This window comes from Procambarus clarkii, chromosome 63 (genome assembly GCF_040958095.1).
Source record: "Procambarus clarkii isolate CNS0578487 chromosome 63, FALCON_Pclarkii_2.0, whole genome shotgun sequence".
NCBI classification, from domain to species: Eukaryota; Metazoa; Arthropoda; class Malacostraca; order Decapoda; family Cambaridae; genus Procambarus; species Procambarus clarkii.
The window spans coordinates 12,183,441-12,206,815 of NC_091212.1; the positions used below are offsets into that span (position 1 = coordinate 12,183,441).

At 48.9% G+C, this 23,375-nt stretch overlaps 1 protein-coding gene across 5 annotated transcripts in view; it reads right to left on the minus strand.

The window, feature by feature from the left end:
- LOC123769518 (tyrosine-protein kinase transmembrane receptor Ror2) overlaps positions 1–23,375 on the minus strand; it is a 632,994-nt gene that overhangs the window by 120,410 nt on the left and 489,209 nt on the right. For 3 of the 5 annotated variants that reach the window (XM_069308727.1, XM_069308726.1, XM_069308730.1), the window contains one exon: positions 5,337–5,471. In XM_069308727.1, coding sequence (XP_069164828.1) covers positions 5,337–5,471 — 135 coding nt within the window. Of the gene's footprint in view, positions 1–4,678; positions 4,701–5,336; positions 5,472–23,375 lie in introns of those variants that run through there. The other 2 variants (XM_069308729.1, XM_069308728.1) reach the window with 2 other exon arrangements.

Here is a 23,375-nt window from a genome sequence, read left to right on the forward strand (position 1 = left end):
ACTATCGACTTAACTATCGGCGTGGCCGTGATCCCGCCAAACACACACCGAAACTACGACGTTGGTACAACGTTCGAACAAGTTTTAACACCTCCTAACCAGTTATAACAACCAATATAGCAAGTTGTAACAACGTTCTAATACATCATAAACACGTTAAGCCGAGATGTAACAACTTTATTACAAGTTGTAACAAGCGGAAAATAGAGACAGTTGCGGTTTGTGTTTCCAGGGTTGGCCCTGCCTCCACACAGGTCGACACCGCTATGGGGGATGACAGCTGAGGCATTAATTACTGGCTCAGGCTATACCTGTAACTGTCGCCCTTATGAACCAAAATGTGTGTGTAGTGTAGTCTACTTCCTGTGTAGTGTTTGACCCTCTCTCAGTCCCTTAATCCCATCGTTTGCCGTTGTGGGGGTCGCTCCGAGGCGCGCTCTACCCCTCTCCCCAAGCTGTCTTCAAGGATTTTTAAAACACCTTTGTGAATACTCTAAGATTCTTGGACTTCCTTAACCCTACCCCTTTACCACCTGAACTACTCCTGCACACCATAAACCCGACCCATAGTCACCAATTCTCTCGCTATTGCTCACGTGTTTCTGACTCTTCCAATCTACCAACCTACCTAACCCCTCCCTTCCTTCCTGCCTCCCTTCCTTCTTCCTTCCTTCCCTCCATTGATCGCGTGTCGCAGGAGGGTTAAGATTTTCATCATTAACCTGTAAAGAAAAAAGAAAAAACTTTCCCCAAGCTGTTCACTTCTCCAGCGAACGTTCAATACAAACAAGTTCCCTTCTGCGGAGTTAAGAGATTACACCGACCTCGCCACCTCCCCTTAGCGGTGACCCACCTCCCCTTAGCAGTGACCCACCTCCCCTTAGCAGTGACCCACCTCCCCTTAGCAGTGACCCACCTCCCCTTAGCAGTGACCCACCTCCCCTCAGCAGTGGGCCACCTCCCCTCAGTGGGTGGCTGAGGGAGGTGGCCCTTCCCCGTACACTTCGAACTTCTAAGTGGCCATTCACAGCAAAAGTCGTGACTACCAGCAGTAAAAGACAAAACGACAAAGTCTTTTTGCTCCAACGAAGACTCCGTTGTCTTCGTCCCCCCGGGAAAATGAACGCGGCCTGGTCAAATAAATCAGACCCCGCCATGCACGACCCGCCCGGGGCCAGGACTCTAAACTACTTTTAAATACCACACAACTTTTTACCCTCTCTCTCTCCCCCCTCCTACTTGGGCTGGACGGTAGAGCGACGGTCTCGCTTCATGCAGATCGGCGTTCAATCCCCGACCGTCCAAGTGGTTGGGGCACCATTCCTTTCCCCCGTCCCATCCCAAATTCTTATCCTGACCCCTTCCCAGTGCTATATAGTCGTAATGGCTTGGCGCTTTTCCTTGATAATTCCTTCCTTCCTTCCCCCCCCCCCAGCTATACAACCCAGTATGTTATGTATGTTGTAGAGCGTAAAAATACACTATGACTAATATAAAAACCTTTTTTTCAGTTGAATAAACTTATTCAAAATCTACAATGTCTGAACTTTGTAACCCGGTTTTATAAGTATACAAGTATCCAGTGTAACAAACCTATGAAGGTATAACAACCCAGTATACTCGAACCAAACCAGTATAACGAGGCTACGCCAGTTCTCAGTATACCCAAGCTACGTTAGTACCCTGTATACTCAGACCACACCAGCCCTACATGTGTGCGTGTGGAGTGAGCCCCCCCCCCCCACAACACACACAGTTTTAGAGTATACCATTCCTTCGTGGAACATCCCCCCCCCCCCTCCTCCTCTAAAAAAACATAAAACAAAACTCGAAAAGGTTCAGAAGTTTGCGACGAGCCTCGTCCCAGAATCGCAAGGGGTGTTGTATGAAGAAAGACTGAAAGAACTAACCCTGACGACGCTAGCAAAGCTCTTTGCTTTGATACGGTTCTATCATGACTCCTATCTAGAGGGGGAGACATGATAAAATCGTATAAAATACCAAAGGAAGTGACAGAACGGAAAGAGAAGAAGTGTTTACAACAAGAGGACATGACTAAGCATGAGACTCATGAATCACAAATGTTAACCATTTTTTTTTTTAGTGTAATAGTGTGAAAATGGAATGAACTAAAGAAGTAGGTTCTAAAGACGAACTCGAGTCAATATTTTAAGAGTAGATACGATAGGTAAATATGCCAAGTGTCATTGTATGTCTCCCAGGAGCTAATGATGAATCCCGCAGCCACAAATAGGAGAAATAGGCGAGTATAAAGTAAGTACTTCCCACAACTAGGGATTACATGATTACGGCGGGATTACGTGGATTTCCACAGCTATTTAATGTGGCATGATGAGTTCACACTGTGTATATCCATAAGTGCCACCACCAAGAGTGCATAAATATATTCTGGAATCTTTAATAACGGGAGTAGCTAAAGCATGTCTGGCATCTGAAATTCTTGTCGCTACGAGTGTGATTACGACATAATGGTCTTTATGTATCCATCGAGAGATTAGCCAAGGGTGTAATGAAACATTAGGAGTAGAAAAAGCATTAGGAAAGCTACAGAGTCTATGGTTTTAAGCTTCAGGCAGTGTTGAGAAGGCCAACACATCAGATCACCTTGCAGTCAATGGAAACCTGGTTACGTTGCAGCGACGTCATGACCTAAGTTGCAGCGACGTCCAGACCTACGTTGCAGCGACGTCCAGACCTACCTTGTGGCAACATTATGACCTACATCACACGGATGAAAATGTCACAAGTCGCTCTGATGCCGACTGCTTCACTGCACACTCCTTACCTCAGATTTCACAACTGAGTCTTACTGACAGGGAATGCCTCGGAGTTCAGGACAGTCCCTTAGTGAACTGTGGGATAGCCAAGCCACGATCCCCCCCCCCCTCTCCCCTCCTCAGCTAATTGAGTTATCATTACTCAGCCCCCCCCCCCCAAGACACTTAGCCACTTCCCACTGTCTCACCTTCACAACACTCGGATAAATCGATGAATTACCAAAGAGGTTAATAAGGGTTCTCACGACTACACAATGTCCGTGGTACTCGACAAAGTCCAGACATGCTGCTGCCGTTTAACGAATTTATGTAAACAAATTTGGGAGCAAAAAACAGGCACTCGTAGCTCCCTCTTGCTGGTTATGGGGTAATGTGTCACCTGTTGATTGGTGCTTTCATGTAACCTGTCGCCAATCACGTTCATCTCTCGCAATCCTGGGGCTAGATTCACGAAAGCACTTCCGCAAGCACTTACGAACCTGTACATCTTTTCTCAATCTTTGGCGGCTTTGTTTCCAATTATTAAACAGTTAGTGAGCTCCGAAGCACCAGGAGGCTGTTTATAACAATAACAACAGTTGATTGGCAAGTTTTCATGCTTGTAAACTGTTTAATAAATGTAACCAAAGCCGTCAAAGATTGAGGAAAGATGTACACACGTTCGTAAGTGCTTGCGTAACTGCTTCGTGAATCTGGCCTCAGGTTCGTAAGTGCTTTCGTGAATCTGGCCCCAGAACTCTGGAGCCTTCGTTGTGTTCGTGTAAGGACGTAAATGCAATCAAGTGCAGCGAGGCTTGCAACTGCTATATTGGAAAAAATAGCAGAGAGGCTACCTTTTAAGATATCTTAAAACTGAAATTTCTCCTAAACTCTGCCACTTGCACCCTTCCTGCTGGAATTGGAATGATCACTGGACCGTCAAGTATGTACAGACAAGTTGGGTAATGACTCTTGAAACCGGGAAAGGTACAAACGAGGTGATAATCACTTCAGTGTTTAGTGAAAATGTTCCAATCGGAACCGTTATCAGTTAGACCTGTCATCTCTCTAACACTATTCAGCTTTGACAGCCACCAATCACGAATAAATTCAAGCATACCAAGGCATTAACAAGTAAGTTTATTTACTAATGTTAACTGTTATCTTGTGTTTTCGTGAAGCCACTCCAACGATAACAGCTTCAGACCCAAGTGTTATCAACACTATTCTCGCTCCTTAAACTTTAAACATTAATACCAGCCAATAGTCACACTATATATATCTGATGAGGACCCTGAGTCACTAACTGTTTCAGTAACACTATTAGATTCTTACGATCAAAAACCACCAATCTGTGAGCACCACCGCAAGAGTGGTGCTCCACAAGAGTGGTGCTCCACAAGAGGAGTTCAACTCGAAAAAGTGTACTTAAGAGTTTGTATATACACAAGAGAATGTATATAGAAAATGCTCTGGCATTGCAACTGCTATATACACAATGCTCTGGCGGTTATTTGAGATTTTGATTAGCTTCAACAAGACGTCAGTCATAACTGATCTGATGTCATACCTTGCAATAGAAAAAAGTTATATAGTCACATTGTGATTTATCCACGTCCACCTCCCGCTACCATTTACCTCAACCCACAATAACTTGATATATATATATTTATGAACAAAATAACATGTCTTAAGGCGGGAAAAAACCGTTCACAAATGTTCCTTTTTGCACGAAATCGTCCTCGCTGGTCAAGTCACCAAAACACAGTTGAGAACGACTTCTCCTCTACCCCATAAGACGGTCGAGATACTCGGCCGACTACGAAACGTACCAAGACAGACCCGAGGGCGACTGTACTCACCGAGGACCTTGAATCAGACCCCAGGGCGGGTGTACCCACCGAGGACCTTGAGGTAGACCCAGGGCGAATGTACTCACCGAGGACCTTGAATCAGACCCCAGGGCGACTGTACTCACCGAGGACCTTGAATCAGACCCCAGGGCGGGTGTACCCACCGAGGACCTTGAGGTAGACCCAGGGCGAATGTACTCACCGAGGACCTTGAATCAGACCCCAGGGCGACTGTACTCACCGAGGACCTTGAATCAGACCCCAGGGCGGGTGTACCCACCGAGGACCTTGAGGTAGACCCAGGGCGAATGTACTCACCGAGGACCTTGAATCAGACCCCAGGGCGACTGTACTCACCGAGGACCTTGAATCAGACCCCAGGGCGGGTGTACCCACCGAGGACCTTGAGGTAGACCCAGGGCGAATGTACTCACCGAGGACCTTGAATCAGACCCCAGGGCGGGTGTACCCACCGAGGACCTTGAGGTAGACCCAGGGCGAATGTACTCACCGAGGACCTTGAATCAGACCCCAGGGCGAATGTACTCGCCGAGGACCTTGAATCAGACCCCAGGGCGACTGTACTCACCGAGGACCTTGAATCAGACCCCAGGGCGAATGTACTCACCGAGGACCTTGAATCAGACCCCAGGGCGACTGTACTCATCTAGGACCTTGAGGTAGACCCCAGGGCGACTGTACTCACCTAGGACCTTGAGGTAGACCCAGCCCGAGTGCTGGGTGCCGGCCGGGCTGCGGGCTGTGCAGCGGTAGAACCCTTCGTCTTCCTTGCCTACAGCCGTCCACTTGAGTCCACTCTCCTCCACCAACACGCCCCGCGCTGTGGGAAGACACAATTACACATTTGCATTAAACTGTAATGAAAACGGTGCGAATACAGTCGTTATCCGACGGCAAAATATAGCTGTGTTATCCAGCCCCTCAAGGTATGCTATCCACCTGATATATATGGCTATACTTGGGCGCCAAGTGCTACACTAAACACACACTTTAAGGCAAGTATAAGTGCATGATCAGTCACGTTCAATAATAAACTAGGCAGTGACTGAGGGGCCCCTCGGGCTTGACCGATGCCTCGATGTACACTTTGCTGTTCTACACACACACACACACACACACACACACACACACACACACACACACACACACACACACACACACACACACACGCACGCACACACACACACATCACCACATTCAAGATTCTCAAGGGAATCGACAGGGTTGATAAAGATAGGCTATTTAACACAAGGGGCACACGCACTAGGGGACACAGGTGGAAACTGAGTGCCCAAATGAGCCACAGAGATATTAGAAAGAACTTTTTTAGTGTGAGAGTGGTTGACAAATGGAATGCATTAGGAAGCAATGTGGTGGAGGCTGACTCCATACACAGTTTCAAGTGTAGATATGATAGAGCCCAATAGGCTCAGGAACTTGTATACCTGTTGATTGACGGTTGAGAGGCGGGACCAAAGAGCCAGAGCTCAACCCCCGCAAGCACAACTAGGTGAGTACAACTAGGTGAGTACACACACACACACACACACACCTCTGCTACTGACTCACCTTTGGCCTTAGTCATGCCACTAAACACACAGTATCAAAGGTTGTGCGTATGTGTTTAGCCGCAGGAAATACGCCAGTCCCTTTAATACAGTGAACGTTTAGCGTGACTGGCGGCCGTCAGGAGCGCCAAGTGGCTGCTAGCGGCACCCACGAGTACTACACATCTGTTATTACCACACCTGTCAATACCCCACAAACAACACGCCAACGCTGAAAGGTGTTGGCGAGGCTACAAACACCGGAGATTTAATGGCACCTGTGATGGGTCACTGCGGTCGACTCTCACTGTCGTCTCTTGACCTAAACACCGTGGCTTCTGACAGGGGGGGTCCCAACCACTTGGACTGGACGGTAGAGCGACGGTCTTGCTTCATGCAAGTCGGCTTTCAATCCCCGACCGTCCACAAGTGGTTGGGGCACCATTCCTTTCCCCCCCCCCTCCATCCCATCCCAAATCCTTATCCTGACCCCTTCCAAGTGCGGTATAGTCGTAATGGCTTGGCGCTTTACCCTGATAATTCCATTCCATTCCATTCTGGCAGGGGGCCACTCCCTGGGTGTGGGCTCATCACAGGCACTAAAACCAACCTACAGGAAATAATCTAACGATATAAAATGGATTCAAATTAGGAAGCCATTACGAGGGTTGGAAATTACACAGTTATAATGATAAGTACATCACTTGGTTAAATTAATAATTTCACCCCCATGACTCCCCCCCCCCTCTCTCTGGTTCAAGCCCCTTGGCATAGCAGGGAGTGCCAGGTGCCACTAAGCACGGTATTAATATTTACTACCTTGTGGTCTCTCATGAAGTTGAGCAACTTGCAATAATCGACACAATACAACTGGACATAAAGACCACAAAGAACCAAACGTTATTCTTACGTTGCTGCAACGTTGTAATGACGTAAATCACCGTTGTTTTTGGTCCTTTGTGTGTGTTTTCTGGCAAGCATGTGAACTGAACGTCTTCCGTGCTCAACATGTAAGAATTGAGCCCTTACGGCAGCCCATCCTCCGAATAGACAGTAGGTTTTAATACTAAATGTAATAAGTACAATCCTGACTATTGGCATAGTACATAAACACACTTAATCGCCAGCATCGCACCAAAATATTGTGAATATTAAAGTCTCCCTGAAAAGCTGTATAGAAAACCACGACCTGACCTGACCTGACCTGACCTGACCTGACCTTGGGAGTGTAGGAGGACAAGCAGGTAAATACCATTTATTGCTTCTTAACTACAATTAGTACTTAACCTATAGCTATATTGATATTACAATTTTATAAAACTAATAAAACAAAACTAAAATCTTTCAATATATTATAAAGTAACTCAGAATATTTTCAAATTTTGTATAAAATCTCTATTGTTTAATAAAACTGAAAAAGACATTCTTTATATTAAAAACTTGTGTATATAGAACTGAACACGAAAACTTCAACCTAAAAATTTTGAGTGTATTAACAGAACATGAGGAGAATACATGGGGAGGTAAATGTAACAGCACAATTAAGTTTATTTATGTACTATGCAGACAGTCAGGAATGTACTTATTACATTTAGTATTAAAACGTACTGTCTATTCGGAGGACGGGTTTCTTATGGAGGAGAGACGGTAGGAAGAGCTCCAAGGACAGTTTACACTCTGCAGGGGTAGACAGAAGCAAGACCCAGACACACTTCTACTTCTAGGGGTAGCTTCTGTCTACCCCTGCAGAGTGTATACTGTCCTTGGAGCTCTTCCTACCGTCTCTCCTTCATAAGCAACCTTTCCTCCGAATAGACAGTACGTTTTAATACTAAATGTAATAAGTCTTGTAGTGGAGGCTGACTCCATACACAGTTTCAAATGTAGATATGATAGAGCCCAATAGGCTCAGGAACCTGTACACCAGTTGATTGACAGTTGAGAGGCGGGACCAAAGAGCCAGAGCTCAACCCCAGCAAACACAACTAGGTGAGTACAACCCTGGAAACACAAACCGTAACTGTCTCTATTTTCTGCTTGTTACAACTTGTAATAAAGTTGTTACATCTTGGCTTAACGTGTTTATGACGTATTAGAACGTTGTTACAACTTGCTATATTGGTTGTTATAACTGGTTAGGTGTTAAAACTTGTTCGAACGTTGTAGCAACGTCGTAGTTTCGTTGTGTGTTTGGCGGGATACAGCTCAGGAAGAGCTGCGTAATCTGGCGGCCTTGTGTTCCTCCGCCCTAGGGGCGCCTGACAGCTGAGTAGACAGCGCTCTGGATTCGTAGTCCTGAGGTTCCGGGTTCGATCCCCGGTGGACGCGGAGACAAATGGGCAAAATGTCTCTCTCACCCTGATGCCCCTGTTACCTAGCAGTAAATAGTTACCTGGGAGTTAGACAGCTGCTACGGGCTGCTTCCCGGGGGGGGGAGATGGGGGGGAGGGAGTGTAACAAAAAGGAGGCCTGGTCGAGGACCAGGCCGCGGCGACGCTAAGCCCCGAAATCAAGATAACCTCAAGGTAACCTCAAGATAACCTTCCTCTGTTAAGCTTCCCAACAACAGAATAACATCAACAGAGAACACAAAGCTGGTAAACAGGCCGGCAGCTTCCAGGAAGCTAAAGTAAGTCACCAGAGATCAGGACCCGGATTCACGAAGCAGTTACGCAAGCACTTACGAACGTGTACATCTTTCCTCAATCTTTGACGGCTTTGGTTACATTTATTAAACAGTTTACAAGCATGAAAGCTTGCCAATCAACTGTTGTTATTGTTATAAACAGCCTCCTGGTGCTTCAGAGCTCATTAACTGTTTAATAATGGCAAACAAAGCCGCCAAAGATTGAGAAAAGATGTACAGGTTCGTAAGTGCTTGCGTAACTGCTTCGTGAATCTGGCCCCAGATACACAACAATATATAAGGTATAAAAAGTCTCAAAGTTTATCACTAAGCTGCTCCTAGCAATGAGTCAGTGGAATATTAGAAAAGTCAGAGGGAATTTAACCTCGCAAGGCTAAAGTAAGAGTTAGAGGGGACATGATCACGGCATAGTACATTCTTGGAGGAATTGAAGATTGGAGAATGATGAAATATTAAGAGAGGAGAAGAAAGAATGAAAGTAGAAGGTAAATACAAACACGATTTAAGGAAAGAAACTGTTGATACACAAGAAGCTAGTCAGTGGGAAGAGCAAGAGGAGGTTGAAAGACTTAGCACTTCAAGACTTCAAGAGGAAACTAGATTTATTCCTCCAAGGAGTGCCGGACCAACCGGGCTGTGGTGGGTATGTGGGCCTGCGGGCCGCTCCAAGCAACAGCCTGGTGGACCAAACTCTCACAAGTCAAGCCTGGCCTCGGGCCGGGCTTGGCGAGTAGAAGAACTCCCAGAACCCCATCAACCAGGTATCAACCAGGTATCAACCAGGTAACCAGCGCGGGTCTATAAAACCTTAAGCTACAGTCTGCGAGTCTAGTATTCACTAAGTAGCAGCAGTAGTAGTATAGTAGTGTAAGTAAGCACTTACGGGCTACTCATGCCCGTGCCACCTTTTGGGTGGCTTAATCTTCATCAACCAACCAGTCTGCGAGTCTGCGCGCGCGCACACAGTGTGTGCCTCGTAGGGGCACTGTGTGTGTGTGGCAGTGTGGCACTATGGGCACGGGGGCCTGGTAGCCTGGTGGATAGCGCGCAGGACTCGTAATTCTGTGGCGCGGGTTCGATTCCCGCACGAGGCAGAAACAAATGTGCAAAGTTTCTTTCACCCTGAATGCCCCTGTTACCTAGCAGTAAATAGGTACCTGAGAGTTAGTCAGCTGTCACGGGCTGCTTCCTGGTGTGTGTGTGTGTGGTAAAAAAAAGTAGTTAGTAAACAGTTGATTGACAGTTGAGATGAGGGCCGAAAGAGCAAAGTTCAACCCCCGCAAACACAACTAGGTGAATACACACACACACACACACACACACACACACACACACACACACACACACACACACACACACACACACACACACACACACACACACACACACAGCAATAAAAGCGTAAAATTATAGCGTACAAGTACACGAATGAAAAATGCAGGTACAAGTGGACGGAGCCATACGCACTGCGTCCCTGTGAATGACGCACAGCCCACGATACCCTCCCTTCACCCCTCCCTTAACACGCTGTTTACTCCCACTCTCATATATGAGTCTACGTAAGGGGTGAAGGGGGAGGAGGGGGGTGGGATCGTCCACCCCTCTCCCCCGCCCCACGACGGAGTCCACATCACTTGCCGTAAGAATGAGGAGAGGCGGCTAGGCTGTGCAGGCGTAATAGCCGGTCTTTAAACAATGTTGTAGTTTGTACAAGTACAAACTACAAACTACAAGTACAAGTACAAGTACAAACTACACCCTAATGTTTTTCACCCTAATGTTGTAGTTATGGACACGCACACGGCCCCGGTGACGTGTATATCGTCAGGGACGAGCAGGCAAGGTGTGTGTGTACACAAACACGTGAGCACATCCGGCCCCATCCGCAACTTTCCCCTCTGGTCCTCGTCCCATCCGGCCGTAAAGTCTCCATCACCATCTACCGCTCAGAGTGTGAGCGGTTCTCTTAAGGGGGCTCTTCGAACCTTCCAAGACCTTAGCGGGGTCTTCAAACCTGCTGCATTCCAGGCGTGTCGCCCGGACACCACACGGAGCACCTCGCCAACCGAACACGCCAACCGAACACGGTAATATGGCGCTAATTGCCCCTACAGAGATTACAGGACGCTGCCGAGTTGAACGCCCCACCTCCCCTGTGGAGTCTGAAACGCCCTACGAGCGACGTCCTCATTCCCCACACACCCCTCCACACCCCCTGTGGAGATCACAAGCTCTCTCCCCCTCTTCCGCTGTAGTCTCCACTACACACAGCTCGATACACCCCTTGTCGGGTCTCCACACACACACACACACACACACACACACACACACACACACACACACACACACACACACACACACACACACACACACACACACACACACACACACACACAGACACACACACAGACACACACACAGACACACACACAGACACACACACAGACACACACACAGACACACACACAGACACACACACAGACACACACACAGACACACACACAGACACACACACAGACACACACACACACAGACACACACACAGACACACACACAGACACACACACAGACACACACAGACACACACACAGACACACACACAGACACACACACAGACACACACACACACACACGAGGGGGGGCCTCGTAGCCTGGTGGATAGCGGGGGGGCCTCGTAGCCTGGTGGATAGCGCGCAGGACTCGTAATTCTGTGGCGCGGGTTCGATTCCCGCACGAGGCAGAAACAAATGGGCAAAGTTTTTCACCCTAAGTGCCCCTGTTACCTAGCAGTAAATAGGTACCTGGGAGTTAGTCAGCTGTCACGGGCTGCTTCCTGGGGTGTGTGTGTGTGGTGTGGGAAAAAAAAAGTAGTTAGTAAACAGTTGATTGACAGTTGAGAGGCGGGCCGAAAGAGCAAAGCTCAACCCCCGCAAAAACACAACTAGTAAATACACAACTAGTAAACACACACACACACACACACACACACACGCACACGCACACGCACACGAACACGCACACGCACACGCACACGCACACCAGTTGGGCCCTACATCGGAACAACCAGGCAGAACCATCCAAGCCACGCAATTTTCACAGACCATTTGCCAGCACTTCACCCAATTAATCTCAAGCCAACACAAATCATTCCACAGTGGAGTAGCGTACTGCGCCTCTGATATATCCCCCTGTTAGTACGCTTGCATGATAATATGCGTAGTGTATGATACACGTTCTGATAATAACTTTACACGCGTGAGCGCTTAGCAAGACATGTCGTACACGTGTTGATGTTAAGGTATGTTTACCTGGCGTTGTCTTAATGAAGTGTGATTGATTGATTGATAAAGATTAAGCCACCCAAAAGGTGGCACGGGCATGAATAGCCCGTAAGTGGTGGCCATTTTAAGCCATTACCAGTATCAAGAGCTGATACTGGAGATCTGTGGAGGAATGAAGTGTGTGTACACTACGCTATGAATAGTAACGGCTTGTGTGGGGGTGAGGGGAGGGGAATGTGGGTAGGAGGGAGGGAGGGGAAATGAGGGCAGGAAAATGAGATAGAGAGAGTGAGAAAGATGAGGAACTAAGTGTCCCGACCAATAAAGGTGTTAGGAGTAATGGTGTCGTGTTGTGTGTTTGAGAAAGGGTATTTAATAGTCGTATGATCTCCCTTCCCTTTTGTTGATTAACTTTCAGTTTAGTTCCGAGCACAAGTTTGGTCTTTGTTACTGGTTCCTGGGGTGTTCAGCCATGTGGAGGAGCTGGCTCCTGGGGTGTTCAGCCATGTGGAGGAGCTGGCTCCTGGGGTGTTCAGCCATGTGGAGGAGCTGGCTCCTGGGGTGTTCAGCCATGTGGAGGAGCTGGCTCCTGGGGTGTTCAGCCATGTGGAGGAGCTGGCTCCTGGGGTGTTCAGCCATGTGGAGGAGCTGGCTCCTGGGGTGTTCAGCCATGTGGAGGAGCTGGCTCCTGGGGTGTCCAGCCATGTGGAGGAGCTGGTTCCTGGGGTGTCCAGCCATGTGGAGGAGCTGGTTCCTGGGGTGTTCAGCCATGTGGAGGAGCTGGCTCCTGGGGTGTTCAGCCATGTGGAGGAGCTGGCTCCTGGGGTGTTCAGCCATGTGGAGGAGCTGGCTCCTGGGGTGTTCAGCCATGTGGAGGAGCTGGCTCCTGGGGTGTTCAGCCATGTGGAGGAGCTGGCTCCTGGGGTGTTCAGCCATGTGGAGGAGCTGGCTCCTGGGGTGTTCAGCCATGTGGAGGAGCTGGCTCCTGGGGTGTTCAGCCATGTGGAGGAGCTGGCTCCTGGGGTGTTCAGCCATGTGGAGGAGCTGGCTCCTGGGGTGTTCAGCCATGTGGAGGAGCTGGCTCCTGGGGTGTTCAGCCATGTGGAGGAGTTGGCTCCTGGGGTGTTCAGCCATGTGGAGGAGCTGGCTCCTGGGGTGTCCAGCCATGTGGAGGAGCTGGTTCCTGGGGTGTCCAGCCATGTGGAGGAGCTGGTTCCTGGGGTGTCCAGCCATGTGGAGGAGCTGGCTCCTGGGGTGTCCAGCCATGTGGAGGAGCTGGTTCCTGGGGTGTCCAGCCATGTGGAGGAGCTGGTTCCTGGGGTGTCCAGCCATGTGGAGGAGCTGGTTCCTGGGGTGTCCAGCCATGTGGAGGAGCTGGTTTCCCTTGTTCTCAATGGTCTCATTTTCCACCCTGTCCTCCACTTCGTCCTCTTCCTGCTGCTCCTGCTGCCGCTGCTGCTACTGCTGCTGCTGCTGCTGCTGCTGCCGCTGCTGCTGCCGCTGCTGATGCTGCTGCTGCTGCCGCTGCTGCTGCCGCTGCTGCTGCCGCTGCTGCTGCCGCCGCTGCTGCTGCTGCTGCTGCTGCTGCCGCCGCTGCTGCTGCTGCCGCTGCTGCTGCTGCTCCTGCTGCTGCTCCTGCTGCTGCTCCTGCTGCTGCCGCTGCTGCTGCTGCTGCCGTTGCTGCTGCTACTGCCGCTGCTCCTGCTGTTTGCTTCACTGTGCTCTCTAAACCGTAGGTCTTCTCACATTATTATTCCACGGTCTCTCACTTGGTCTGTCTCTGAGGAAATCTTGTGTCCTGTACCAGAGTAATTGGAATATGTCATCGTTGGACCTCGTCATGTTCTGCTCCGTTGTCCAATAGAACGCCTTTTATTTCAATGTATTATTAACATTTTAATGTAATTTTTTCGCGTCACTGGTTTCCTCAGGGAAGAATGACATGAAACTGGCTCGTATTTCAACATTTACTATGAGGAAGAGTAACACTGTGAGCACAGTGTATTGCGGGACTGAGCTTCGCACAGTACTCAGGATGACCTACTGCAACTATTTATAACGTTTAAGAAATATCCACCTTCCTAATTTGCCTGTTACTTTCTTAGCTGTCATTTTATGGATAATTATTCCTTACTCACGTCTATCAAATTAGAAAATCTGTGTATACAAATTTTGAATTTTGGTTTGTTTTTAATGCTTCAGTAACTGTTACGTGGTTGATACCAGGGGCTAGATTCACGAAAGCAGTTACGCAAGCACTTACGAACGTGTACATCTTTCCTCAATCTTTGACGGCTTTGGTTACATTTATTAAACAGTTTACAAGCATGAAAACTTCCCAATCAACTGTTGTTATTGTTATAAACAGCCTCCTGGTGCTTCGGAGCTCATTAACTGTTTAATAATTGGAAACAAAGCCGCCAAAGATTGAGAAAAGATGTACAGGTTCGTAAGTGTTTGCGTAAGTGCTTTCGAGAATCTGGACCCTGGTTGATGGGGTTCTGGGAGTTGTTCTACTCCCCAAGCCCGGCCCGAGGCCAGGCTTGACTTGTGAGAGTTTGGTCCACCAGGCTGTTGCTTGGAGCGGCCCGCAGGCCCACATACCCACCACAGCCCGGTGTCACAGTGAGGAAATAGGTGTGTAAAGAGAGAGAATATAGTGTGCCCTAAAACACTGTTAATCTGGATTTTATAACTCATTCTTTTCATTCAAATCGCTAAAGTTGACTTCTTAGTACCCTCTCAAAACCTTAATGATGTGTGAGCTCATATTTGACCTGTCTGTAATTAGATAGTAAACTGCCTGTAGGGGGTAGTAAAGCCAGTGCTTTACTACCTCCCTTGTGTATTGTAGCTGTGTCCACAGTGTTTCCGTATACTGTTTCCTCCATGTTATACTGAGTCCCGGTGCTGATGGTATGAACTTCTTCATAAAGCCACAATTCTAGGGGATGTGGAGGTGAGTATACTCGAGCAGTCACACCTAGTTGTACTCACCTAGTTGGTGAGTACAACTAGGTGAGTACCAGCACCCCGCCATTCCTTACTGTATCTCTTGTAATTGCAACACTCTTTAGCTTACTCATTCACTCACTGGCTCCCTCATACACTCCCCCCCCCCTCACATACACACCCTTGCTCCCCGCTCCCTCACACATACACAAGATTGGCTAAAATAAGAACTGTCATTAGACACTTGTGTAAGTAATCATTCAGAGCCTTGTATACCACATATGTCAGACCAGTCCTGGAGTATGCAGCTCTAGCCTGGAGTCCATACCTAGTTAAACACAAGACAAAGTTAGAAAAGATTGAAAGGTATGCCACCAGATTAGTCCCGGAGCCGAGAGGTATGAGTAACGAGGAAAGGCTGCGGGGGAATTAAACCTCACGTCCGTGGAACACAGAATGATTAGGGAAGACATGATCACCACCTACAAAATTCTCGGAGGAATTGAAAGGACGGACAAAGACACGCTATTTATCATGGGTTGAACACGAACAAGGGGACACAGGTGGAAACTTAGTACTCAGTCAGCCACAGACACATTATAATTTTTTTTTCTTGTTAGAGTAGTTAGCAGATGGAATGCATTAGGCAGTGATGTGGTGGAGGCTGACTCCATACACAGTTTCAAATGTAGATATGATAGAGTCCAGTAGGCTCAGGAACCTGTACACCTGTTGATTGATGGTTGAGAGGCGGGACCAAAGATCCGAAGTTCAACCCCCGCAAGCACAACTAGGTGAGTACACACACACACACACACACACACACACACACAAAACGTGCATCCGCTCCTTCTGTTTAAATGCAACAAAAGTAGGTTTAAGATCTTCAATCTTGCATAAAGTTGCAAGTTACACACAGCCTTAATGGCCGGTGCAGGACACCCCGAGCAAACGTGTGCCAGAGGTCCCCGGGGGGCGAGGCCCGGGCCACTTGGCGTCACCAGGGACCCCTAGTGGTCCAGGTCACGCAATACCTGCACCATGTTCACCACACGTTGTTGAACACCAGCCTGGGGTGGAGGAGGGGGGCAGCCGGGGGTGGAGGAGGGCAGCAGCCGGGGGTGGAGGAGGGGGGCAGGGGGTGGAGGAGGGGCAGGGAAGGAAGTGAGAAAGGATGGAATAGGAGAAAGAACGTAAACAAAACTTGCATAAAGTATGTATATAGGCGAGTGGGCGTTGAGAGAGGGGAAGAGTGGGCGTAGAGTGGAGGGAGGGGGGCGTTGAGAGGGGGAAGGGGGGCGTTGAGAGTGGGGGGGGGGGCGTTGAGAGTGGGGGGGGGGGCATTGAGAGTGGGGGAAGGGGGGGGGGCATTGAGAGTGGGGGAAGGGGGGGCGTTGAGAGTGGAGGGGGGGGGGGGCGTTGAGAGAGGTGGGGATCCTGTTTGAATTCATGTCCAATTTGCCTTTGTTGATTGAATGGGATATATAAATTAAGGTATACTCCAGAATGACACGGGAGACATCTCCCGTCCGTGAGGCTCACCATAGCCCGTGCTTCTTGCCCCGCTCCTGTGCCAGGTAAGTTACGGGCTCACCATAGCCCGTGCTACTTGGAACTTGTTCCGAGTAGCTGAATCTATAACAACAACAACATCCAGAATGACTTGATAAACTACTGCAGTTAAAGCAAATGAATCTCCAGACCTGAAGAACACGCAGAACGAATTGACGCTGCAACTCGCATCCAGAATCCGTTCAATAAAACGCCTAAATTATTGGGAATGCTCAAAGTCCCTCCGACTGTGTTCTCTGGAGTGTTGGTGAGAGAGAACAGTGGTGCTCTACACCTGGAAATGAGGAAATAACTGGTTCTAACTGTTCACTCAAAACTATCTCCTTGTTAGATTAGGAGGCATGGTAGTTTACAACACAACCCCATTACACAGTTGGGGCTGTTAAGTATACAGAGAGGTAGCTTTGTACCTCTTAAGGAAGGTACAAAGCTACCTCTCTGGTAGTTTTGTACCTTCCACACACCTCTGGAAGGTACGAAGGTGTTCAGGAACATTATAAATTCCTCCAAAGGGTACCTGATCAACCACAGGCTGCCGGACCCACACGTCAGAGTCCGGGCTGCAGGTATCAACAACCTGATCAATCAACCAGGCGCTCGGGTCGGACACCTGGGTGCCACTGACCCCGGAAACCGCCACAAAGATGGATTTCCTTCGGCACGAAAATCGGTTCGAAGAGCCACACTCGACTGTCGTTCGGGGCGTCGTAGCCCACACTCGACTGTCGTTCGGGGCGTCGTAGCCCACACTCGACTGTCGTTCGGGGCGTCGTAGCCCCACACTCGACTGTCATTCGAGGCGTCGTAGCCCACACTCGACTGTCATTCGAGGCGTCGTAGCCCACACTCGACTGTCATTCGAGGCGTCGTAGCCCACACTCGACTGTCGTTCGGGGCGTCGTAGCCCACACTCGACTGTCGTTCGGGGCGTCGTAGCCCCACACTCGACTGTCATTCGGGGCGTCGTAGCCCACACTAGACTGTCGTTCGGGGCGTCGTAGCCCACACTAGACTGTCGTTCGGGGCGTCGTAGCCCACACTCGACTGTCGTTCGGGGCGTCGTAGCCCACACTAGACTGTCATTCGAGGCGTCGTAGCCCCACACTCGACTGTCATTCGAGGCGTCGTAGCCCCACACTCGACTGTCGTTCGGGGCGTGGTCGTCACCAGTTTCCCATCCCGGAAGAAACCCGGTGCCTGGAGGAGGTCGAGGGGGAGAGAGCTCGACGACCCATCCGTCACTCCGTTCTCTGGGGTGAGTTACACCGTGGTGGTGGTGGGAAGAGCAAGGTAATCCATCTGGGCGCGCCAAGAGCACCCAGCGCGGCCACCAGTCAGAAAGGTTATATACGGTCTTCCAGGCAGGTATATAATGGGTTAGTGAGGTCCAGAAACATTTGCTCTTTATGCTGCTGTTGTAGTTGATGCTGTATCTCTTGCTGTTGTAGCTGATGCTGTATCTCTTGCTGTTGTAGTTGATGCTGTATCTCTTGCTGTTGTAGTTGATGCTGTATCTCTTGCTGTTGTAGTTGATGCTGTATCTCTTGCTGTTGTAGTTGATGCTGTATCTCTTGCTGTTGTAGTTGATGCTGTATCTCTTGTTGTTGTAGCTGATGCTGTATCTCTTGGTGTTGTAGCTGATGCTGTATCTCTTGCTGTTGTAGTTGATGCTGTATCTCTTGCTGTTGTAGTTGATGCTGTATCTCTTGCTGTTGTAGCTGATGCTGTATCTCTTGCTGTTGGAGTTGATGCTGTGTCTCTTGCTGTTGTAGTTGATGCTGTATCTCTTGCTGTTGTAGTTGATGCTGTATCTCTTGCTGTTGTAGCTGATGCTGTATCTCTTGCTGTTGGAGTTGATGCTGTATCTCTTGCTGTTGTAGTTGATGCTGTATCTCTTGCTGTTGTAGCTGATGCTGTATCTCTTGCTGTTGTAGTTGATGCTGTATCTCTTGCTGTTGTAGCTGATGCTGTATCTCTTGCTGTTGTAGTTGATGCTGTATCTCTTGCTGTTGTAGTTGATGCTGTATCTCTTGCTGTTGTAGCTGATGCTGTATCTCTTGCTGTTGTAGCTGATGCTGTGTCTCTTGCTGTTGTAGTTGATGCTGTATCTCTTGCTGTTGTAGTTGATGCTGTATCTCTTGCTGTTGTAGTTGATGCTGTATCTCTTGCTGTTGTAGCTGATGCTGTATCTCTTGCTGTTGTAGTTGATGCTGTATCTCTTGCTGTTGTAGCTGATGCTGTATCTCTTGCTGTTGTAGCTGATGCTGTGTCTCTTGCTGTTGTAGTTGATGCTGTATCTCTTGCTGTTGTAGCTGATGCTGTATCTCTTGCTGTTGTAGTTGATGCTGTATCTCTTGCTGTTGTAGCTGATGCTGTATCTCTTGCTGTTGTAGCTGATGCTGTGTCTCTTGCTGTTGTAGTTGATGCTGTATCTCTTGCTGTTGTAGCTGATGCTGTGTCTCTTGCTGTTGTAGCTGATGCTGTATCTCTTGCTGTTGTAGCTGATGCTGTATCTCTTGCTGTTGTAGCTGATGCTGTGTCTCTTGCTGTTGTAGTTGATGCTGTATCTCTTGCTGTTGTAGCTGATGCTGTATCTCTTGCTGTTGTAGTTGATGCTGTATCTCTTGCTGTTGTAGTTGATGCTGTATCTCTTGCTGTTGTAGCTGATGCTGTATCTCTTGCTGTTGTAGTTGATGCTGTATCTCTTGCTGTTGTAGCTGATGCTGTATCTCTTGCTGTTGTAGCTGATGCTGTGTCTCTTGCTGTTGTAGCTGATGCTGTATCTCTTGCTGTTGTAGTTGATGCTGTATCTTGGTGCTGATGTACATGATTCTGCTCCTCTATGTGATGCAGTTTTGGAGGCTGTTTACCGATGTTGTAGAAATTCGCATAAAAAATAACGGAAAGTGCACAAGGCCTATGCGCGGCAGCTCCTATTTATACCCACCCAAACCCATTCAGTGCACATGTCTAACCTTCGCCAGACCCTATTCAGCGACCTCTCGCCTATTACGTTACCTGGTAATCTGTTCCATAAATAACCAACCCTGTTTACAGACCAATATTTACCATCTCTTTCCTGAATGGAAACTTATCAAACATGTCCACATTTACACTACATTTTGGGGTTACTATATTTAATACCTTATTACTCTCTATATTATGTACAAATCCACAAAGGGCCTCGATGAGGGTTCGAACCTTTGCGGTGGGTGTTCCCAGACGCATTCTAGTCAACTGTACCGCAACATGGTCTATAATATATACAATATATACAAACTAATCCTCTTTAGTTTCAGTCTTCCTTTTGAGCTGCCAGAGGTGAACGTACAGTCGCCAGCCTGTAGGCTCCAGTAGGTCACTTCTCTGTAATGATTTAGGTATTAATGACAGTCCCCTGGAATTGCTGGATAGTTATTTGCTTCTCACATCCCAAAATCAATACATTAATAGAGGAGTTATGGAGGAAGGGAGTCCGAGCGTTATGAGTTAGGGAGCCGGTCGGCCGAGCGGACAGCACGCTGGACTTGTGATCCTGTGGTCCTGGGTTCGATCCCAGGCGCCGGCGAGAAACAATGGGCAGTTTCTTTCACCCTCACCTGTTACCTAGCAGTAAAATAGGTACCTGGGTGTTAATCAGCTGTCACGGGCTGCTTCCTGGGGGTGGAGGCCTGGTCGAGGACCGAGCCGCGGGGACACTAAAAAAAAAAAAAAAAAAAAAAAAAAAAAAAACGAAATCACCTCAAGATAACCTCAAGATAAGAAATACAGCAGGCGGATCCCAGTTACAATCCATCCTGTCTGCAGGCCTATAGTAGGCGGATGGCATTTAAAACCAGCCCTTGTCACCCACACATCTACCCAATCTAGTCTTAAAACCTATTAAAACCGTCTCAATAATGCCAGCTCTCACTCCATGCCATTCAAAATCCTAATCCCAAACCAGCACTTCACACACACTCCTAAATCGAAATGTAACCTCTCGGTACTTCGATTGTTAATCCATGAAATGCTGGATACTTGCTTGTTTAAATACCAATCCGTGCCGATAGGATGTTCAACCTCGATGATATCTGGGGATATAGGGAGAGTTAGGAGGGGGGGGGGGGAAGGAGGGGGAGGGTTGTGTTTGGGTGAGAGGGGGGGGGGTTGAGTGGAGGGATGGGGAGGTTGAGTGGGGGAATAGGGAAGGGGGGGGGGGAGGTGATGTACTCAAGTCAAATCAACGTGGCCTTTAAGAGTGAGAGCATCTATAACCTCTGAGGACTTAAAGCTCAAAATAAACAAAAATAAAGCTAAAAAATCTTACCCCCCCCCCAACCAACCAAAAAAGTTCACCTTTTGTACTAATAACGTTAGTGGAACTAATGTACGTTGACTTTAGTGTGCTATCAACTTACAGCGCTTCCGAAAATTACGACACCAGCCAGACCTATTCTTGACGAGACCGAGTATAGTACATATATGTACTAAATTAGTCCTAGGTGAGGTAATTACGAGGAGAAAGTGCTAAGGATATATGGCTACATAACACTTGTAATGGATACGAGGACAAGATGCTGGGATGTGAGCACAAGGAGCTGGGATATGAGGACAAGGAGCTGGGATATGAGGGCAAGGAGCTGGGATATGAGGACAAGGAGCTGGGATGTGAGGACAAGGAGCAGGGATATGAGGACAAGGAACTGGGATATGAGGACAAGGAACTGGGATATGAGGACAAGGAGCTGGGATATGAGGACAAGGAGCTGGGATGTGAGGACAAGGAGCTGGGATATGAGGGACAACGACCTGGCAAAGGAAAGGTAAGAAATGATGCTCCGTCACCCGAGTTACCGGGGACTGAACAAGGACCAGCAAGCAGCGAGTCCCTCCCTGTATCGACCAGTCCAAGTGGTTGGCCTAATAGTAGGCATCCGTCAATCCCGTGGGGTTACGGAGCTGTGCCCTGGGTGTCTAGTTGTTGTAGTGTAGTTGGGTGCCGCGCCTGCTGTGGCTGTCAAGGCCAACCCGAGAATGACAGTCTCGACCGCAGCGAGCGCAGATAAAAGCCGAAGCGGGTGCGTCTGACAGTGGTCGAGACCTCCTCTGAAGTCTATTATCCTCCGCCTGCCTCTTCAGTTCATCCTAGAATTGCTGGAGTCCCTTCTGCACTTTACATCTCCAGGCAGATCTGTCCGCAGCTGCTGCCTCCCAGGTGTCGATGTTCATCTGCTTGAGGTCGCGTTTGCAGGCATCTTTGAAACGCAGCTGAGGTCTTCCGGTGGGTCTCCTTCCTGATGCCAGGTCCTTCGGTATGCGGCCATCTTCCATGCGTGTGACATGTCCCAGCCACCCTCATGCGTCTCTGCTTCAGGAGAGTGAACATTGAAGGGACTCCTGTTCTCTCGAGTACTGTGTTGTTGGTGACGTGGTCTCTCCACGTGATGTCAAGGATGCGTCTCAGGTTCCGCATGTGAAAGGTATTGAGCCGTCTCTCCTGGCGAGAGCGCAGGGTCCAGGATTCCGAGCCGTAGAGAAGTGTACTCACCACACATGCCATGTAGACCTGTGCCTTGGTGTGCACTGTCAGTTTGGCATGTTCCCGCACGCGTTTTGTGAGCCTGGCCAGTGTTGTTGCGGCCTTCCCGATACGCCTGTTGAGCTCAGTGTCCAGGGAAAGGGTGTCTGAGATTGTGGAGCCCAGGTACACACACTCGTGGACCGCCTCCAGCACATAGTATGTGATGTTTATACAGGGTAGCTCATTGACATCTTGTCCCATCACCTGTGTCTTCTTCAGGCCAATTGTTAGGCCGAATGCGGAACAGGCTGCGGCAAAGCGGTTGAGTAGCTGCTGCAGGCCTTCTGCTGTGTGTGTGGTGATCGCTGCGTCGTCGGCGAAGACGAACTCCGAGGATTCGCATCTTGGCAAAATAGAGTGTACATTATTTACGTCTGGAAGACATGAGAGAGAGAGCGTGCCTCGTCCTCTACCACCATCTTCCACGGGGAAATGTTCTTCACCTTATTGATACTTTTCCGTTTAAATAAGCATCACTAATTGGCACATTCACAGGGCCGCTCCCGGCCACATTACTGCCAGCATCACAATGCTGACATCCGTACACCCGGTGCTACTCACACCTCCCTCCGCTCAGACAGCAGCATTATATGGTACCTTTATTATATTCCATGTCTCCAAGCTCTAAGGTGATCATTGTTCGCGCTACTTTCTATCTTTCTGGCATAGTTCTGCGTTTGTCCGGCATAGTTCTGCGTGTGTCCGCCATAGCTCTGCGTGTGTCCGGCATAGTTCTGCGTGTGTCCGGTATAGCTCTGCGTGTGTCCGGCATAGTTCTGCGTGTGTCCGGCATAGTTCTGCGTGTGTCCGGCATAGTTCTGCGTGTGTCCGGCATAGTTCTGCGTGTGTCCGGCATAGTTCTGCGTGTGTCCGGCATAGTTCTGCGTGTGTCCGGCATAGTTCTGCGTGTGTCCGGCATAGTTCTGCGTGTGTCCGCCATAGCTCTGGGTGTGTCCGGCATAGTTCTGCGTGTGTCCGGTATAGCTCTGCGTGTGTCCGGCATAGTTCTGCGTGTGTCCGGCATAGTTCTGCGTGTGTCCGGTATAGCTCTGCGTGTGTCCGGCATAGTTCTGCGTGTGTCCGCCATAGCTCTGCGTATGTCCGGCATAGTTCTGCGTGTGTCCGGCATAGTTCTGCGTGTGTCCGGCATAGTTCTGCGTGT